We start from the raw sequence: 15010 nt of genomic DNA, 5'->3' as shown, positions 1-15010 counted from the left end.
TACTGTGTGGTTTCTTTTGTCTGCAGAGAACAGCTAGCCGAGAGCATCCTCCATGAAGGCAGCACTGGCTGCCGAGTGGTTGAGAAGTTCCTGAAGATTCTGCAGGTGGTGGTACAGGAACCTGGCCAGGTGTTCAAGCCCTTCCTTCCCAGCATCATCGCCCTGTGCATGGAGCAGGTGTATCCCATCATCGCCGAGGTATGAGAGGCTGGAGTTGTCCCTTGTGTCACTCCCTGTCCATTTGGGGAGGGAATGAAATATCTAGGAAAATGCACTGTGTTTTAAAGCTAATTTGTTAGCTATTTTACTTTATCTTATCTTATCTTATGTATTTTTTACATAGTTTTTACAAGAAACATTATAGCAAATTACTTCTCTATCAAGAATGTTCATGCTCTCGAGGATGCAAAGCAAGTTCTCAGAGCGTTTCAAAGCTCTTTGTTCTTAGAAAACAGATGGACACTCAGTATGACAAGATCCAGAATAAGTGTAGATCTAACTAAATTTTTTGTAATAGCTATGTACATGAGAGCTGATCTTTCTAACGCCCGAATTAAGGCTTAAATGAGTCCAGTTGCTTTGCATCATTAAATGCACATGGGCCCTGTAAGCCTTCCTGCCATGGAAGCTCTTGCCTTCTGGTCTCAGCTTTGTCTTAATAAGGCTGAATTAAATATATTTGGGCCTTATCATTTGGAATTCTATGGAGACATAAGAAATAATGTGACCTGTCATGCTGTCTAGTGACTTAGAGATTTTTGGTCAAATTAGAAAATATTGCTGAGCCTGCCTCCCTTTCCTCATCCCAGAATTCCAGCTGCTGGTGAAAGAGGGGACAGGCCCAGAGAGCAGTCAGTCCTGCCTGCTGCCTCACCCCTCAGGGGTCCTCTGATGCTTCTTTCTGTGGTTCCTAAGTGCTCTTTGAGCCCCTTTACTATAGAGAGCAGATAGGCTTTTTAAATCTTCATATTTGTCTTTAGCTTCTGAGGTTACGTTACATAAGACCACAGGTTAGCTGGACAGTGTTGTTCATCCCGGGAAGAGGAACAACACAACCGAGATGATACCACAGATCAGATCAGCTGCTTTCTGAACAGAAAATCCATGTTTCTAATTGTTCCATGTAGTAGTCTTTTTTCTAACTTGAAAAGCTGAGCATTTCCATCAGAAGAAGAGCTCCTTGGTGCCGACCCAAGCATTCTGTCTCAGATGTGGCCCTGTTCTTCCAAAGTACTCCTGGTTTGAACTGCTGGCTCAGGAGGGTGGGTGGGAAGCTGATGCTCTGCTTGCTCTTGTCCGGCATCCCATAGGCCTCTCCGTAGCTCTGGGCCTGGGCTGTGAGTGGCTTCCTGGGCTGCAAGAAGGGAAGGATTGAGGATTTGTGTGTGTCTCCACAGCGCCCCTCCCCTGATGTGAAGGCTGAGCTGTTTGAGCTCCTTTTCCGGACGCTCCATCACAACTGGAGGTACTTCTTCAAGTCCTCTGTCCTGGCCAGTGTCCAGAGGGGGATTACCGAGGAACAGATGGAGAATGAGCCTCAGTTCAGTGCCATCATGCAGGTAACATTGGAAGAGCTGCTGAGTCTGCCCTGTGACCGAAGAATAGCTGGGACTTTTTCTGGACACCACCTGGGTCCATGGCCCTCTGTCCCTTGATTTGCTTCTCTGACATGCAGTCTACTTTCTCTAATGTGGCCAGTACAACAAGTACTGTCTCTGAAGCCCTGCAGTGTAGGTCTGAAGCTCAGCTCTGCATTTTAGTACCTTTGAAGTTAACACATTATTGACTGGCAATTTTATATAAAAGCTATCACATATCACTGGCTATTTTATACAAAAACTATCCCAAACTGTTACCGAGCAAAAGGGGTTCTTTCACGTGGCACCTTGGTGTAAAACCCGACAATTAGTGTTGAGGAAAACAGGTCTTTATTTACAATATTCCAACCTGGGGGCGGGGAGCAGTGAGCACTCCTGCTCAGAGCCCTGTTCTCTCACAAGAGCCAGCACTTCCCTTGCTTCCCAAGAGGCTATAAGCCAAAACCAAACCCAATAGTTCCCCATCCCTTATCTGTCTTTTCTCCTTCAGGGTCTGGGGTACAATGTCATCAGCTTCCTTATAAAAGTCCAGGAAAACATGTGCCGTGTTACACTGGATCATGGTGAAGGTCCAGTAAAGGCACAAGTCCCAAGAGAGTCCTCTCTGCGTGTCCCAAGTTTCAAAAGTTAAAAAGTTCAGGCTTTGGAGTCCACTGAGGTTGGCATGATTAATGCAGCAGCATGCTGGCTTTCTTACTAGCCCAGGCCTCATAGCCAGCTCATTCCTATGAACTGCATAGCTGCTCCTTTCCCTTTCAAAACCACATGGTTCTACCCCTGCAAATGGCTGCCACCTTATTTTTAAATCCCTGACTGTGGCCTGTGATACAGTGGGTGTGGTAACGGTTCTGACCATTGGAAGAACTTTTCACAGGCCTTATAAGCTTTCTGTCACCATTCTGCAGTCGAAGCCCCTCCCACCTCCTTGGTGCCTTGGAAGGACCAGGGCCATTTGCATAATGAAGACACCAGCTACCAGCCATAGATAAGCAGAGGCATCTCTCAGGAAAAATGGCTGTGCTCCTCTGAGTCCCCTCCCCCATTCCCCAAACCCCGGGCTCTGGGGAATTTTGGGAACCCCGCTCTATAACAATATCACTGGCTATTTTTCATAATTGGATATGAAAATGAAATGATCTAAATAAACTTCAGTGTACTTTATTTAAACATGATGTATTGAAATGAAACTTTGTACATATCTTCTATATAACTTTCAATAACTTTTTTTGGTATAATAACTGATCCGTTGACCAGTAATCTCTCCAGTGTTATTTTTTTGTTTGTTTGTTTATCCCATCAATATCAATAAACTGAGAAACTTCTTCATATTACTAGTGGTAACTTCTGTCCATGGTAAAGTTTTAGCAGATGTTTTATAGTTTTTCCATTTGGCAGTGGTATAAAATGGTTTGAGAAGCAATTAAATAAAAAAAAACTATCAAAAAGTAAGTTCTTCACTTCACTGATATTCTGTGGATCACCAAGTTGAACAGTTATACCAGAAATATTTGTGTAATCCTCCAAGGTTGGTGTACTGTCATTTTCAGTCCACTCTTCTTCAGAATCACTTTCAGTATCAGATTCTGTCACATTTCTTTTTTGCCATTTTGGTGGTCTAATATCAGATTCATAACTATCTTCCGACAGACTATCATCTTCCACATCACTGCTGTGTATTTTAAAGTCACTCGGACAATCAGAAAAAGCATCTGTATATAATTCATTGAAAAATTCTTCACTGTTGCAATGCGCCATATTTGAAATTTTTGCAATACTAAAATTGTGATAAAACCCAGACTGTCTGGAAAAATAATTTTTTATATTAAACACGATGGAACATGATTAAGAAAACTTTTACAAAATCCTATATTACTCTCAGTTTTAAGGATTATATAACCTAACGCAAGTGCAAACACAAGTTAACTCGTTATCAGTCAACAATGTTTGGGCTTAAAAACGCGTATTTTCACGACCGGTCAACAATGTGTTAATTAGTTTTTTTGAATATCAGTCTCCTCATCTGTAGAGAGGGCAGCTTATGGAGTGCGAGTGGGTGGCTTGAGGGGAGGCTTAGGTATTTGACTTAGTTGTTAGCTTCTTGCTTCAAAGATAGATCTCATGAGGGTGTAGGAAGATACCAAAAGAAGTCAGGTCCAGGGGGAGAACTTAGGAGCTGAGGCTACATGGGAACGTTCCTAAGACCTGACCAGGCTGTAGCACTGGAGATGGTGGATTCCTGTACCCTGCCATCAGCATAAGGAGCTGCTTGTGTAGTGGGGGTTCTTCTGGCCTGGGGTGGGGGTGGGGGTGCCCAGGAGCGCGTGGTCTCAGGGTGTTTAAAGCTGCTTAAGGAATGGTGGTCTTATTTCCTTGCACAGGCTTTTGGACAGTCCTTTCTCCAGCCTGACATACACCTATTTAAACAAAACCTCTTCTACTTGGAGACACTCAACACCAAGCAGAAGCTATATCACAAGGTAAGTGCCCATCCCTCAGAGAGGTTTCTTCATTGAAGGCATTAGGAGCCTTGGCTGAGTCCCACCCTTCTCAGGTCAACAGCGAGAGTCTGATGGGAAGGAGAGAGGCTGGGACCTGGAGAAGCCCCAGGGATCCTGAGTCAGCCTTATGACCACCACTCACTCTGGGCTCTCTGTCCACAGAAGATCTTCCGGACCACCATGCTGTTTCAGTTTGTGAATGTGCTGCTGCAGGTCCTGGTTCATAAGTCCCACGACCTTCTGCAGGAGGAGATCGGCATTGCCATTTACAACATGGCCTCTGTGGACTTCGATGGCTTCTTTGCAGCCTTCCTCCCCGAGTTCCTGAGCAGCTGTGATGGCGTGGATGCCAACCAGAAAAACGTGCTGGGACGTAATTTCAAGATGGATCGGGTGAGGAGAGAGGCCAGGCTAAAGGGACGGCAGGTGTGGGCTCTCGTGCCTGGTGCCTGTTTAATGACGAGGGGGCAGACTGCCTCCACATGGGGTTTGTACCCCTGGTGGCTCCAAGGCAGCTCGTGCAATTCCCGGATGACTCGGTGCCATGCCTGGATTGAGGGGTACATGCATTCCCCAGCTCTGGCTTTAGTGGCACTTGTGTTTTCCATCTCATCAGCCATTGGGCCCTAACAGTCCAGATGCTTTGTCTCAGCTGCTTGGTGTTTCCTGTGCCCCATTGAACATGTCTCTAAGCAGCCACTTTTCCCTCATGGGTCGTGAGTCACTTCAGCCTGAACTTGCAGGCTTGCAGCTAGGCTGAGAAGGTAGGTGTTCTGGAGCTGCTTCTCTGGGTCCCAGGCTTAAAGATGGGACCCCGACTCTTCCCAGGCCCCTCTGCTCCCAGCCCGGCTCCGTGTGGCCTGACCTGCTACCCGGTCCTGGGAGGAGCCCTCCCAGTATTCACCCTCTTGCCGCTGCCTAGGGAAGGTCTGTCTGGTGGGCCGTCCTCCCCTATGCAGCACCTTGGGGTGGAGCTGGGCTGGTGATGGCTCTGGATGCCCATAGAATCAACATTGCTGCTGTCTGGGTGCTAGCTTGTTCTCCTCCTTCCTGGTTTAGCTGTTAGGTCTCTGCTCCTTGCCTGATCAGCTCTCCCTGGATCTTTTCTTATGGAGTAAGTCATTTCCATCTTTCATCACCTCACGCTTGCTGAAGTGGAATCTCTGTGGCCCACGTCCTCTTGGTGTTCCTGACTTGACTCCTGTGCTTGGTCCACAGTTTCACTTCAGTCCTTAGAGTTACATGTTGCTCTTCCCAGAGCAAACTTTACATCTTCCTCACTTGTCTTGGTTGTATATGTATCAGGACAGTATTTTTTCAGACTCTGCTCCTATTTGTCTTGGAATCTTTCTTTCTCTGGCACTTATCTTGTTTTCTTTTGAGCTTCTTAGAATTCACTTAAGCCACTTGGGTTTTTTCTAGAGGCCAAACCCTGATATTTAATAGTCAGTTTCTACTGATGTCATTATCACTCAACTTCTTGATTTAAAGCAGTGGTTTCCAAATTTAGTCATGCTCCTGGGGTACTTGTTAAAAATACAAAAATGTCTTCACGTGTTTGTTCCACCAGGAAATTCAGATTTGGCATTTGGAAGCCACTGATTTAAAAGACACCCTTTGGTATGTTTGCTTGAGGATGAAATAAAGGAATCGGTGCATTCATTCACTCGCTATTTGAAGCTGGCTGCCTCTCAGGCCCTGGGCCAGGTATTGGGGCACCAGTCTCTGCATTTAAAGAATCTTATCAAACTGGGGAATGGTAGAGCCAGGAAGCAGGGGTCAGGCGTGGTGCTCTGGCTTCCGAGCCTGTGTGCACAGTCCACAAGCAGGGTGAGCCAGGGTGCTTGGAGAGCTCGGAGCGCAGGTGCTGACCTGCTGCCTAGAGCCAGGAAATTGGAGGTGTCTGAGGGGCTTTTCAGTGAAGCCGGGCTTTGTGTCTGCAGTTTGAAGAGGACGGGAGGTTAGCCAGGTAAATGGTTGTTGGGATGGAGCAGAGCTGGAAGTGTCTTTAGCTGTTTTCTGAGCCTTGTCTTGTCACCTGGGGCTTCAGAAGGGATCAGTCGCCTTGGTGCCACCAGCAAAGCAGGGAGCTGCTCCTCCACATTTTGCCGTGTAGTCCGGCATTCGGTAATCACAATCCAAGGGTGAGGATGTGAACCTCGGTTGGCCTCGGAGTGCTATGTGGCAGTGTTTGGGGTTTCAGGTGCGAGGGGCCCTCTGCATTTGGGGTCTGCAGCCCAACAGGCGGTAGTCAGCAGGTGAGGTGGTAGCGCACATGGGCTCCTGCCAGTGCCACTCCTGAGTGGGAGGGCCTGCCTGGAGCCCTGGGGGGAGGAGCCTGTGGCCATGGCTCGGCTGGTCTTGTTGAAGGGGAGACGCACACTGGCAGCCATACCAGTGTCTCCCCTTCCCTTCCTGTCTTGGAACTGCAGCAGGTTTTTCTTTCTCTCTTTCTTTCTTTCTTTTTTTTAAATTAAATATAACTTATTTTAGAGAGTTGGGGAGAGAGAAGCATCAGTTTGTTGCTCCACTTATTTGTGCATTCACTGATTGCTTCTTGTATATGCCCTGACCGGGGAGTGAACCCACAACCTTGGCATATCAGGATGATGCTCTAACCAACTGAGCTAGCCAGCCAGGGCACAGCAGGTTTCTTCATCTCTGTGCTTCACTCTTCATCCTTAACCCTTTGAGTGCCAACGTCGCTGTGAGCGACGCTGACAGATTTTCCAGAAGTGCCAGCGTTGCTCCCAGCAACTCTCTTTTTTGATGGCTATAAGTGTAAATAACAATGGTATAATTCGTATTTTGTTTTGTTCTTTTTTTGTACCTCAGGTTATATACTGATATAACTTTTTCTCATGTTGATCCAAATTTTGAATTACACGTGGCACTCAAAGGGTTAAAATGGTGGTGCTAATAGAACCTGTGCTGCAGGCCTGTGGTGAGTATGCCAGAGCCAGTGTCTGCGTATGTGGGCCAGAGCTTGGCCCAGGGTGTGCACAGGGGAGCCCCCATTGCCATTCTACCCCCCAGTGCCTTGGCTCACACGTGGTGTGAGAAGGAGTGGAAATGGCGAGCTGTGTAAAATGTTCGCAGAGCTCCGCAGCACCCTCTGGGGTGGAAGTGCTGGTGGGGCTGGTGGGTGACGTGGGGTGCTGTGTGTGGCTAGGCTGCAGCTGTGCCCCTGCCTTCCAGGACCTGCCCTCGTTCACCCAGAATGTGCATAGGCTGGTCAACGACCTGCGATACTACAGACTCTGCAATGACAGCCTGCCCCCCGGCACTGTGAAGCTCTAGGCCGGGCCTGCTTACTGCCTGAGGGACACGGACTGCTGCTGCTGCCACCTGCGCCACCTCACCTTCTGCCACAGTGGTCTCCCAGATGAGCCTCGGTTACTCCTCGGATTCTTACACCCTGAGCAGCATTGCCTGCCCTCTGCCCCTCCTCCACAACCCTCTCCGGCCACCCACCCAGCAGAACTGGTTTCAGGGTGTATCTTAGCGCCGGTTGGAGTGCCGAGGACACGTGGGGCCGGTAGATGGCCCTGTGGCTAGGTACCGGGAGGCACCAGGAAACCCTGTGCGGTGCTCAGTGTAGATCATGCATATATCCGTCATGAGACCGAAATGCCAAGGACAGCTTATGACAGTGCCGCCTTCTCACCATTCCTCCTCCCCTCCTTCTCCGGCCCAGTCGGCTGGGAGGGACGCGGTGTTGGAACTGTTTTGGCACTTCTGTCACCGCCCCTCCCCCAATTGCCTTGAAGTCTCGGCTCTGTGTTAGAGATTTACAGACTCATGGGGTTTTTTTTTGTTGTTCTTGTTTCTCATCATTCCATTGTGATACTAAGAAACTAAGACGCTTAATTAAAAAATAAAATGCTTATGTTGTTGTTATATAGACGCTGGTTAGGGACCTTCTTTGCAGTCAGAGCCTCCCCAAGGTCGGCATCCAGGTGCGGGGACCATCTTGGTGGGGGAGCCAGGCAGTGAGAGTTGAGGCCCATGTTTGCACCATGGGAGAGCAGAGGCGGAAGACCAGCTTCCGTAGGGTCTGGCTGCATCCCACGCTCTTCTAGGTAATATCGCCCTTAAGCTCCGTGAAGACACAGGGTCCCCATTTCTCATTCAAAGAGCGAGAGGTACTTGGAGTCACTGACAGTTAACCTAGTACCGAAGGTGGGTGTGGGGTCCAAGGGGATGCCCTGCCCTCCAAGTGTGGCCTCCCACCTCTCCACCTCCCAGGGAAAGTGTCCGGCCAGGCTCTGTCCCTCAGTGGACTGAAAGGAGGTGGCTGTCTCTTGATGGATTGTCTGAAAATAATGTCTGGGGAGGAGAGGGAGGGAGAGGATATAACTGTGTGAGAGTGGGACCAGGGCTTACTGGTGTGTCTGAGGGCTGGGGTCTTGCTCAGCCATTTGTGAGTGGAAATAACACTTGTCCTAGAAGCTTCCGTGATAGCGGCTCCACAGCTCCCCCTGCTTTAGGTGTCACAGTGACTAGCCAGGCAGGACGAGGGTAGATTCTAATGTGGACTTACCACTACTGGCAGGAAGAGGTTTGCTCACCTGAAAGTTAGGGGAAGGGTGGCCCTTGGCTTGTCGGTAGAACTGGGGAAGAAGGGAGTTGGGGCTGGTGGCTTCTACTTCTGAGGTCTTTACAAGAATCAGTTTGATGATGGTGGGCTGGGTGAGAGAGTGTGTGTCTTGCAACCTCTTTGTGTCAATCACAGCCTTTGAGCTGCGGCCAGCCCCACTTCAGAGTTCAGGGAGGAGGGGATTGGAACTCCAGTTGCTCTTCTCCAGGAAGGACTTAACAAGCAGGTATTCCTGGGCTATAAATACAGCCTCACCTGCCTTCTGGGGAAGACCAGGAGCGCTGTCTCTGCCTGAGTTAAGAAAGGGCTTTTTGAATGGCTGGAGTTGGGGGGTTGGTGAGGGGACAGGCTTTGTTGCGTGTGGGCCCCACCCCTGGACAGAACACAGGACAGGACTTGGGATGGGAGAGGAAAGGCTGTGGGAGGGGGTGGGCTGGGATGGAGTATTTTTGGCCCAAGACTAAGGGGCATGGCCCAGTGAGCTCCCAGGCTTTAGAGGTGCGCAGGCAGAGGCCAGGGGGCCTGCAGGAAGGTCTCTGGTTCATTTCCTCTTGTCTGCCATGCCCACTTAGGGTCTGGCCCGAGAGCGGGCTTTAAGCATGGGTGGAATCGGATGAGTGCTCAGGTCATCGACGGATCTAGAAATGGTCTTTGCATTCTGAGGAAGGGGCTAGGGAAGGGTAACAGCAGGGGGTTTCCACGAGGTCAGCTGCTTCCCCTGCTGCCTTTGGATGGGGGGAGGTTGTCCTGGCTGCGCTCTGGTGTCCATGCTTGTCCTCTGGGTTTGTCAGTCACATCTGCTAAAGGCACAGCCACTGGCTGTGGGAAAAGAATCTGATGAAACATCAGTTCCAAGCATTTTCCTCCACTACCTGCTATTGGCCTCATGCAGCGGAGGGTTGGCTTGTTTTTTAACAGCCATTTTTTTCTCCCGACTACAAAATGTAGAAGAATATGTGAAAAATGCCAAAAACTGAAAGAGCCAGCTAATCCCACTCCCCAGGGAAAACCACTGGTGATATTTTGGGTAAATTGTACTTCCACATTTCCCTGTATGTGTGCAAATACATGATTTTGCCTTTCCTTTTTTTCTCTTTTTTTAATAAAATTGAGCTCCTGTTGTTTTATAGCCTCCTTTTTATTCACTTAACATGTTGTGACTGTTTCATCAGGTTAACTAAATAGTCTACTAAAATCTGATCTTTAATGGCAGACTGTGTTTTGTCATGTGTTATACAGTGTTTTGTTTACAGTTTTTCTTAGTAACAGGTGATGCTGCAGTGAGCATCCTTGTGTATAAACCTTGGTATTCTTCTGATGATTTCCATAGGTTCATTTCCTACACATGAAATTGTGGGCTCAAGTGTTTTTGAGGCTTGTGGTAGATATTGCTGGGGCCTGATTGCTATCTGAAGGAGGGTGTAAGTTGTAAAATGTCTGAGCTTCAAGGCTCTGTTGAGACAGTTGACAAAACCAGCCCCTGCTTTTGCAGGTCTTGGGGACTTTGAGGCCCAGGGCCCCTGGCTGGTTAGTGGTGGGACCTAACCAGCCTTCCTTGCCCACTTCTGAGCAACATTATTGTCCCAGGGTGGCATTTCTACACGGCGCTGGAACCAGGGAGAGGAAAGGAGCTGACCGTTCTAGTTGACTCTTTGGGACTTGGCAGTAACCATGATTGATGGCAATTCATTAATTTAACAAACATTACTTATCAAATACCTCTATAAGCCAGGTGCTGGGCTCCATGTGATGGACTGGAGATTAATATGATAAAAATTCATAGGCCAGTGGGGAAACAGGCAAACTGGTTGTTGCGGAGCGGTGGGCTAAGTACTGTGATGGGGATTGGGAATCAAGGAAAAGGATGGAAAGTTGTAGATGGAACTGGGGGAGGGCAAGAGGGTCAGGGGGCTTCATCGAAGGTGATGATCATCTGAGATAGTGGGCATGGATCGGGGTGGGATGAAGACATGTGTGACAGCGTCTTAGGCTGGTCAGCAGGCTGGAGTTGCCCAGAGACATCAGGAGATGGCCATAGGTCTTTGATGGGGAAATGGGTAGGGTGACTAATTTTTTTTCCCCAAACCAGGTTGTGGTGAGTAAAAAGCAACACCATCAGCAACAATTCTGGAACAACAGGAATGGGTAAACTCGGACTCAGTTTCCCTGGTCCTGGAGGAGAAAGGGCCTGGCTCAGTGAGGCTTGTCATGTCGCCAAGGATGGGAGAAGACAAAGTCCCTCCAGCATTTCCCTTGCGCTTCACATACAGCAACCTCTCACCAGGAGGAGCTGGCTCTGCACCGGCCCCAAAACAGACACACACATGATGGGCAATGTTTTATTCTGCGCAGTGAGTGTTTTAGTGAATGCTGTTGACCACGCTGGGCCTGTCTGGGCCAGCTCTGCAGGAAAGCTGAGGTCTTCCCTGACCCTCAGACTAAGCCAGCTGCCCTCCTCTAGCTCCTGCTCGGAAGCTCCCCTCAGCTCACGTTGACAGTGAAGGGCTTCCTGTGTCCATGCCACTGGTGTCCCCTCTTGTCATTGGCACCTGTGGTGTCCCCCACCAAAAGGAAAACTTGGAGGCAGGGAATCGGTCTGTACCCCTAGTACTCAGTGCAGGGGGTGGCCTGGAGCAGGTGCCCAAGAGATGCTGGGTACATGAGGGTTTCCCACATTTAATTCACGCGGGTTTTTCCTCATAGGAGGAAGCCTGTAGTTAACACTGAGGTCTCTTCTGCCCAATTTTGAGCATAATGAAGCCACATCCTTTGTGTCTGCTCAGAACGCTGGCCTTATCTTTCCAGGTTCCTTAAGGAAAAGCATTCAAGTGAACAGCTCTTCAGTGAAGGATTTCTTTAGCTCAAGGACTCCATTTTCCACTCTTTCCTGTATGCATCATTAGAAACACCTTTAAAAGGCCATGTTAATTAATTGGTACAGGCCCTTGGAAGTGGGGGGTCGGGGGTGGCAGGGTGGTTAGCTGACTGGTTGTACAGCCTCCTGGGTCTAGACCGAGAGCCTTGGGTGGTGTCGGCGAGGAGCTGGCTCTGGATCCCAGGGACCCTGAAGAGCGTAGAAAGTTCTTACAGGTCAGAGTTGGGTGCTAGCCCCAGGAGTGGGGCTGGTGGAAAATTAATTATTTAGATAAAAGCCCCAGAAGCTCTACAGGCTTGACATAAGTGGACATTTTGTCAACTGGTATGCATTTTTAAAAAGCTTTTTCTCCCTTCTTTTTATAGACATAATATTACAGGTTCTTTGCAGATAAGACAAAAAGAAGAAAATAAAAATCTGAAGTTGTTCAGTATTGCCTCAGTGGGCAGCCTTCCAAGCCTTTTCTTGCATCCACAGCTCAGCGGGAAAAGGTCATGTCACCTTTGTGGCGGTGTTCTACCCCCTCTTAGGCCTCTCTGAACACACACATACCTTTTGGCGGGTCACATAGACCTCGGCTGTCTGGCTGTTCCAGCCTGAGCTGTGAGGGGCTGGTGAGGTACAAGCAGCCTCCAGAACATTGTGGGAAGTGACGGGGACCTCAGGCCCACATTGGTGTCTGGAGTTAGCATGGGGGGCTGAGGCTATAGATGTGTCCAGAGGTGTGGCTCCCCCCTGAAAAGCCAGGTCAGTCAGACACCATTGTTCTTGGAGCCCCCAAGAAGGCATAATCCCCATTTTGTAGCAGCAGCGCCTGAGGCCCAGAGGCTGCCACTTGCTCAACCGCTGCTCCCCTGTGCCGTGCTGGAGTGGATCCCTGAGCTCCTGAGAGTCACGGTTGCCTTGCCTTCAGCCTCTGAAGGGCACTGGAGTAGAAGTGATGCAGACTCCAACGGTGTTTTGGGGCATCTCAATCTCCCCTTCGCCCAGCCTGCTAGGGAGGGGCCAGGAGCTCTGAGGAGGCTCTGGGGGCTTTATTACGTTATTGATCTGTATTATGGTATTTCCAAAAATGGTCCCTGCCTCCCAGCTGCAGATGTGCATCACTGCCTCCCAGGTGCAGCCTGGGTTTCCCTGCTCTCGGTGCCCACTCGTGGGCCTAGGATTCAATCTGGCTTCAGAGCCAGTGCTTACAGATGAGACTGAGGCTCAGATAGGAGTGGCTGCCCAAGGCCACACAGCAAGTCTCTGGCAAAGCTGGGCTCCGATTTTAGGTGAGAATGGCTCCAGAGCCTGCATGCTTTTTCTGCTGTGCCAGTGCTCAGAGTCCACTCCTCTTAGCCACTGGGGACACCGCAGCGCGCTGAGAGATCTGGGAAGTCAGTTCCTCCTCAGCTCACATTCTGGTGGGTCGAGCAGACAGGACGAGCAGACAGGACGTTCATTCCGTTGAACTTGAAATACAGTCAGGCCCAGGAGGGTAACGTGGCTTGCTCAGGGGTCGCACAGCCGGAAAGTGGCAGAGCAGGAATTGCAGCCCGGCCTGTAGGGCTCTGCAGCGGGCTCTGTTCCCTGCCGGAGGTGCTGTGGCCTCTGCTGCTTCTCGATTCATAACAGGGCCTGAGTGGAGGCTCTTTGTGCGTGGCAGTGCTGGGGAGCGGGAAGCTGAGAGCTTGTAGGCTGTCCCTGCCAGGTCCCACCCCTTCCTCCTTCCTGGCTGTCTCCTCTTGGCGCAGCAGGGGCCGAGCAGTGCCTGTGAGGAGCAGGCCAGCTCCCTGACACACAAGGCTCCACACTGAGCAGCTTCTGCCTCTCCTGGGGGCTTTGAGCTGCTTCCAGAATCTATGTTGCAGGTGACACAGGTGGGGCTGCATTTTGGGGAGGCTCTGACACTCCAGCCTGTCCCTAAGTGCAAGGCTCCTCGGGGTTTCTCTGGACAGGTTGTGGAGTTCAAGGCCAGATGTGTAGGTTTCCCTGAGAATGACAACGCGTGTCTGACCCGCCCTTGGCGCAAAGACATGCAGCACTTGTGCATCACGCGCCTGTTCAGCTTTTCGGTCCACCCCAGGCACTGAGCAAGGGTCTACTCTGGCGGGTGCTGGGCCAAGGACTGGGAACGAAGCACAGGTAACACGTGTCCTGCCCTCGGGAGAGGGAGCGAGGCTCCTGCGCTATCCATGGTAATAACCACACACATGAGTGTGTGTATGTGTGCATGTGCAGGCTCTGTCTTCTGACATGACACAGATGTGCAAAAAATGAACCTGTTTCTGTAACTGATCTCATTTGACTCTGGAAAATGGGTGGCAGGAAAATATTTTTTAAAAATTTGCCCACTAACTAGAAATTATTCTCTCCAGAATTAAAACAGGCCCTTTAGATAAAATATTAAGTTAAAGTTCAAACTAGACAGGTTTTGTAAGAATTTTAAAAGGTACCTCTTCCTCCAAGCAGGTGTAGCTCTGCCAGCAGAGTGGAAGGTGGGCAAGATTTCAAACTCCACTGGCTTCCTCAGCCAAGCCACCTCGGACATTGTGGTAGAACATTGATTGTTCTCAATTAATGTCTCAATTTGATTGTTATCAACTTCAACTGGTCTGCCCAACTGTGGAGCATCATCTAGCAAGAAATCTCCAGCATGAAAGTTCACAAACCACTTTGGACACGTTCCATCAGTCACAGCACCTTCTCCATACACTGCACAAATCATGCACAAATCATACTTTGTGTTTCAGTTGTTTTTACCTTTCTTGAAATAATAAAACATAATATACCAAAAATGTGTATTTTCTTCCAACTTCAATATTAAAATGGTTACACAAAAATTCACCAATTTTTGTTTTTTAAAAAAATACACTGAGGAGAAACAAGATGGCGGAGGAGTAAGTGGAAGCTACACTAACTTCCTCCCAGAACTAGTCTGGATTTACAATGTAATTTTGGAGAAATCATCTGGAATAACCAACTGAACACCAGCTGGAGAGAAGTCTTATAACCACGGAGAGACAGAAAAGGCCGCTACATCACAACGTGACCGGTAGGGAGTGTGGAGACGCGGAAGGGCTGGCTGGCGTCACACGGGTGGCAGCTGAAGGGACTGAGAAACAGCTCAGCAGCCGCGGATTCCCCCTGAGAAGGGCAGGGTCTAAACCCTCAGCTGAGCTTCCCAGTCTACAGCAACAGAGTGGAAAGTAAAATAGTATCCAGCTGAGAAAAGCGAAAAGCCACAGGGTTTCTTGCTAGCCGGAGAGAAACAGCTGGAGAAAAAGAGCTCTTAAGCGGATCACATATGAAAATATTCTGCCCCCACTTACCCTGGGCACAAGCAGAGGGAAGACAGAGAGGACTGGAAATGCTTGGGGAGAGTTTGGTGTGGTGGCTTTGAGGGGAGAGCTGGGGAAGCGGCCCGCCGGGTCCCAGTGCTGACTCATCCCCACAC

The 15010-nt window shown here is 49.5% G+C and overlaps 1 protein-coding gene across 3 annotated transcripts in view; it reads left to right on the top strand.

Annotated features, from left to right (window-relative positions):
- XPO6 (exportin 6) overlaps positions 1–8000 on the top strand; it is a 130824-nt gene extending 122824 nt beyond the window's left edge. For all 3 annotated transcript variants that reach the window (XM_090277429.1, XM_090277427.1, XM_090277428.1), the window contains 5 exons: positions 27–198; positions 1398–1559; positions 3977–4075; positions 4259–4489; positions 7295–8000. In XM_090277429.1, the coding sequence (XP_090133555.1) occupies positions 27–198; positions 1398–1559; positions 3977–4075; positions 4259–4489; positions 7295–7396 (766 nt within the window). In that variant the 3' untranslated portion in view covers positions 7397–8000. The remainder of the gene's footprint in view (positions 1–26; positions 199–1397; positions 1560–3976; positions 4076–4258; positions 4490–7294) is intronic.
- Positions 8001–15010: the final 7010 nt, after the last annotated feature.

The sequence above is a fragment of the Furipterus horrens genome, unplaced genomic scaffold, assembly GCF_987537825.1.
Source record: "Furipterus horrens unplaced genomic scaffold, mFurHor1.1.pri manual_scaffold_5, whole genome shotgun sequence".
Classification (NCBI taxonomy): Eukaryota; Metazoa; Chordata; class Mammalia; order Chiroptera; family Furipteridae; genus Furipterus; species Furipterus horrens.
Note: the sequence above shows the minus strand (reverse complement) of the source record. Positions and strands in the feature narration are given on the sequence as shown.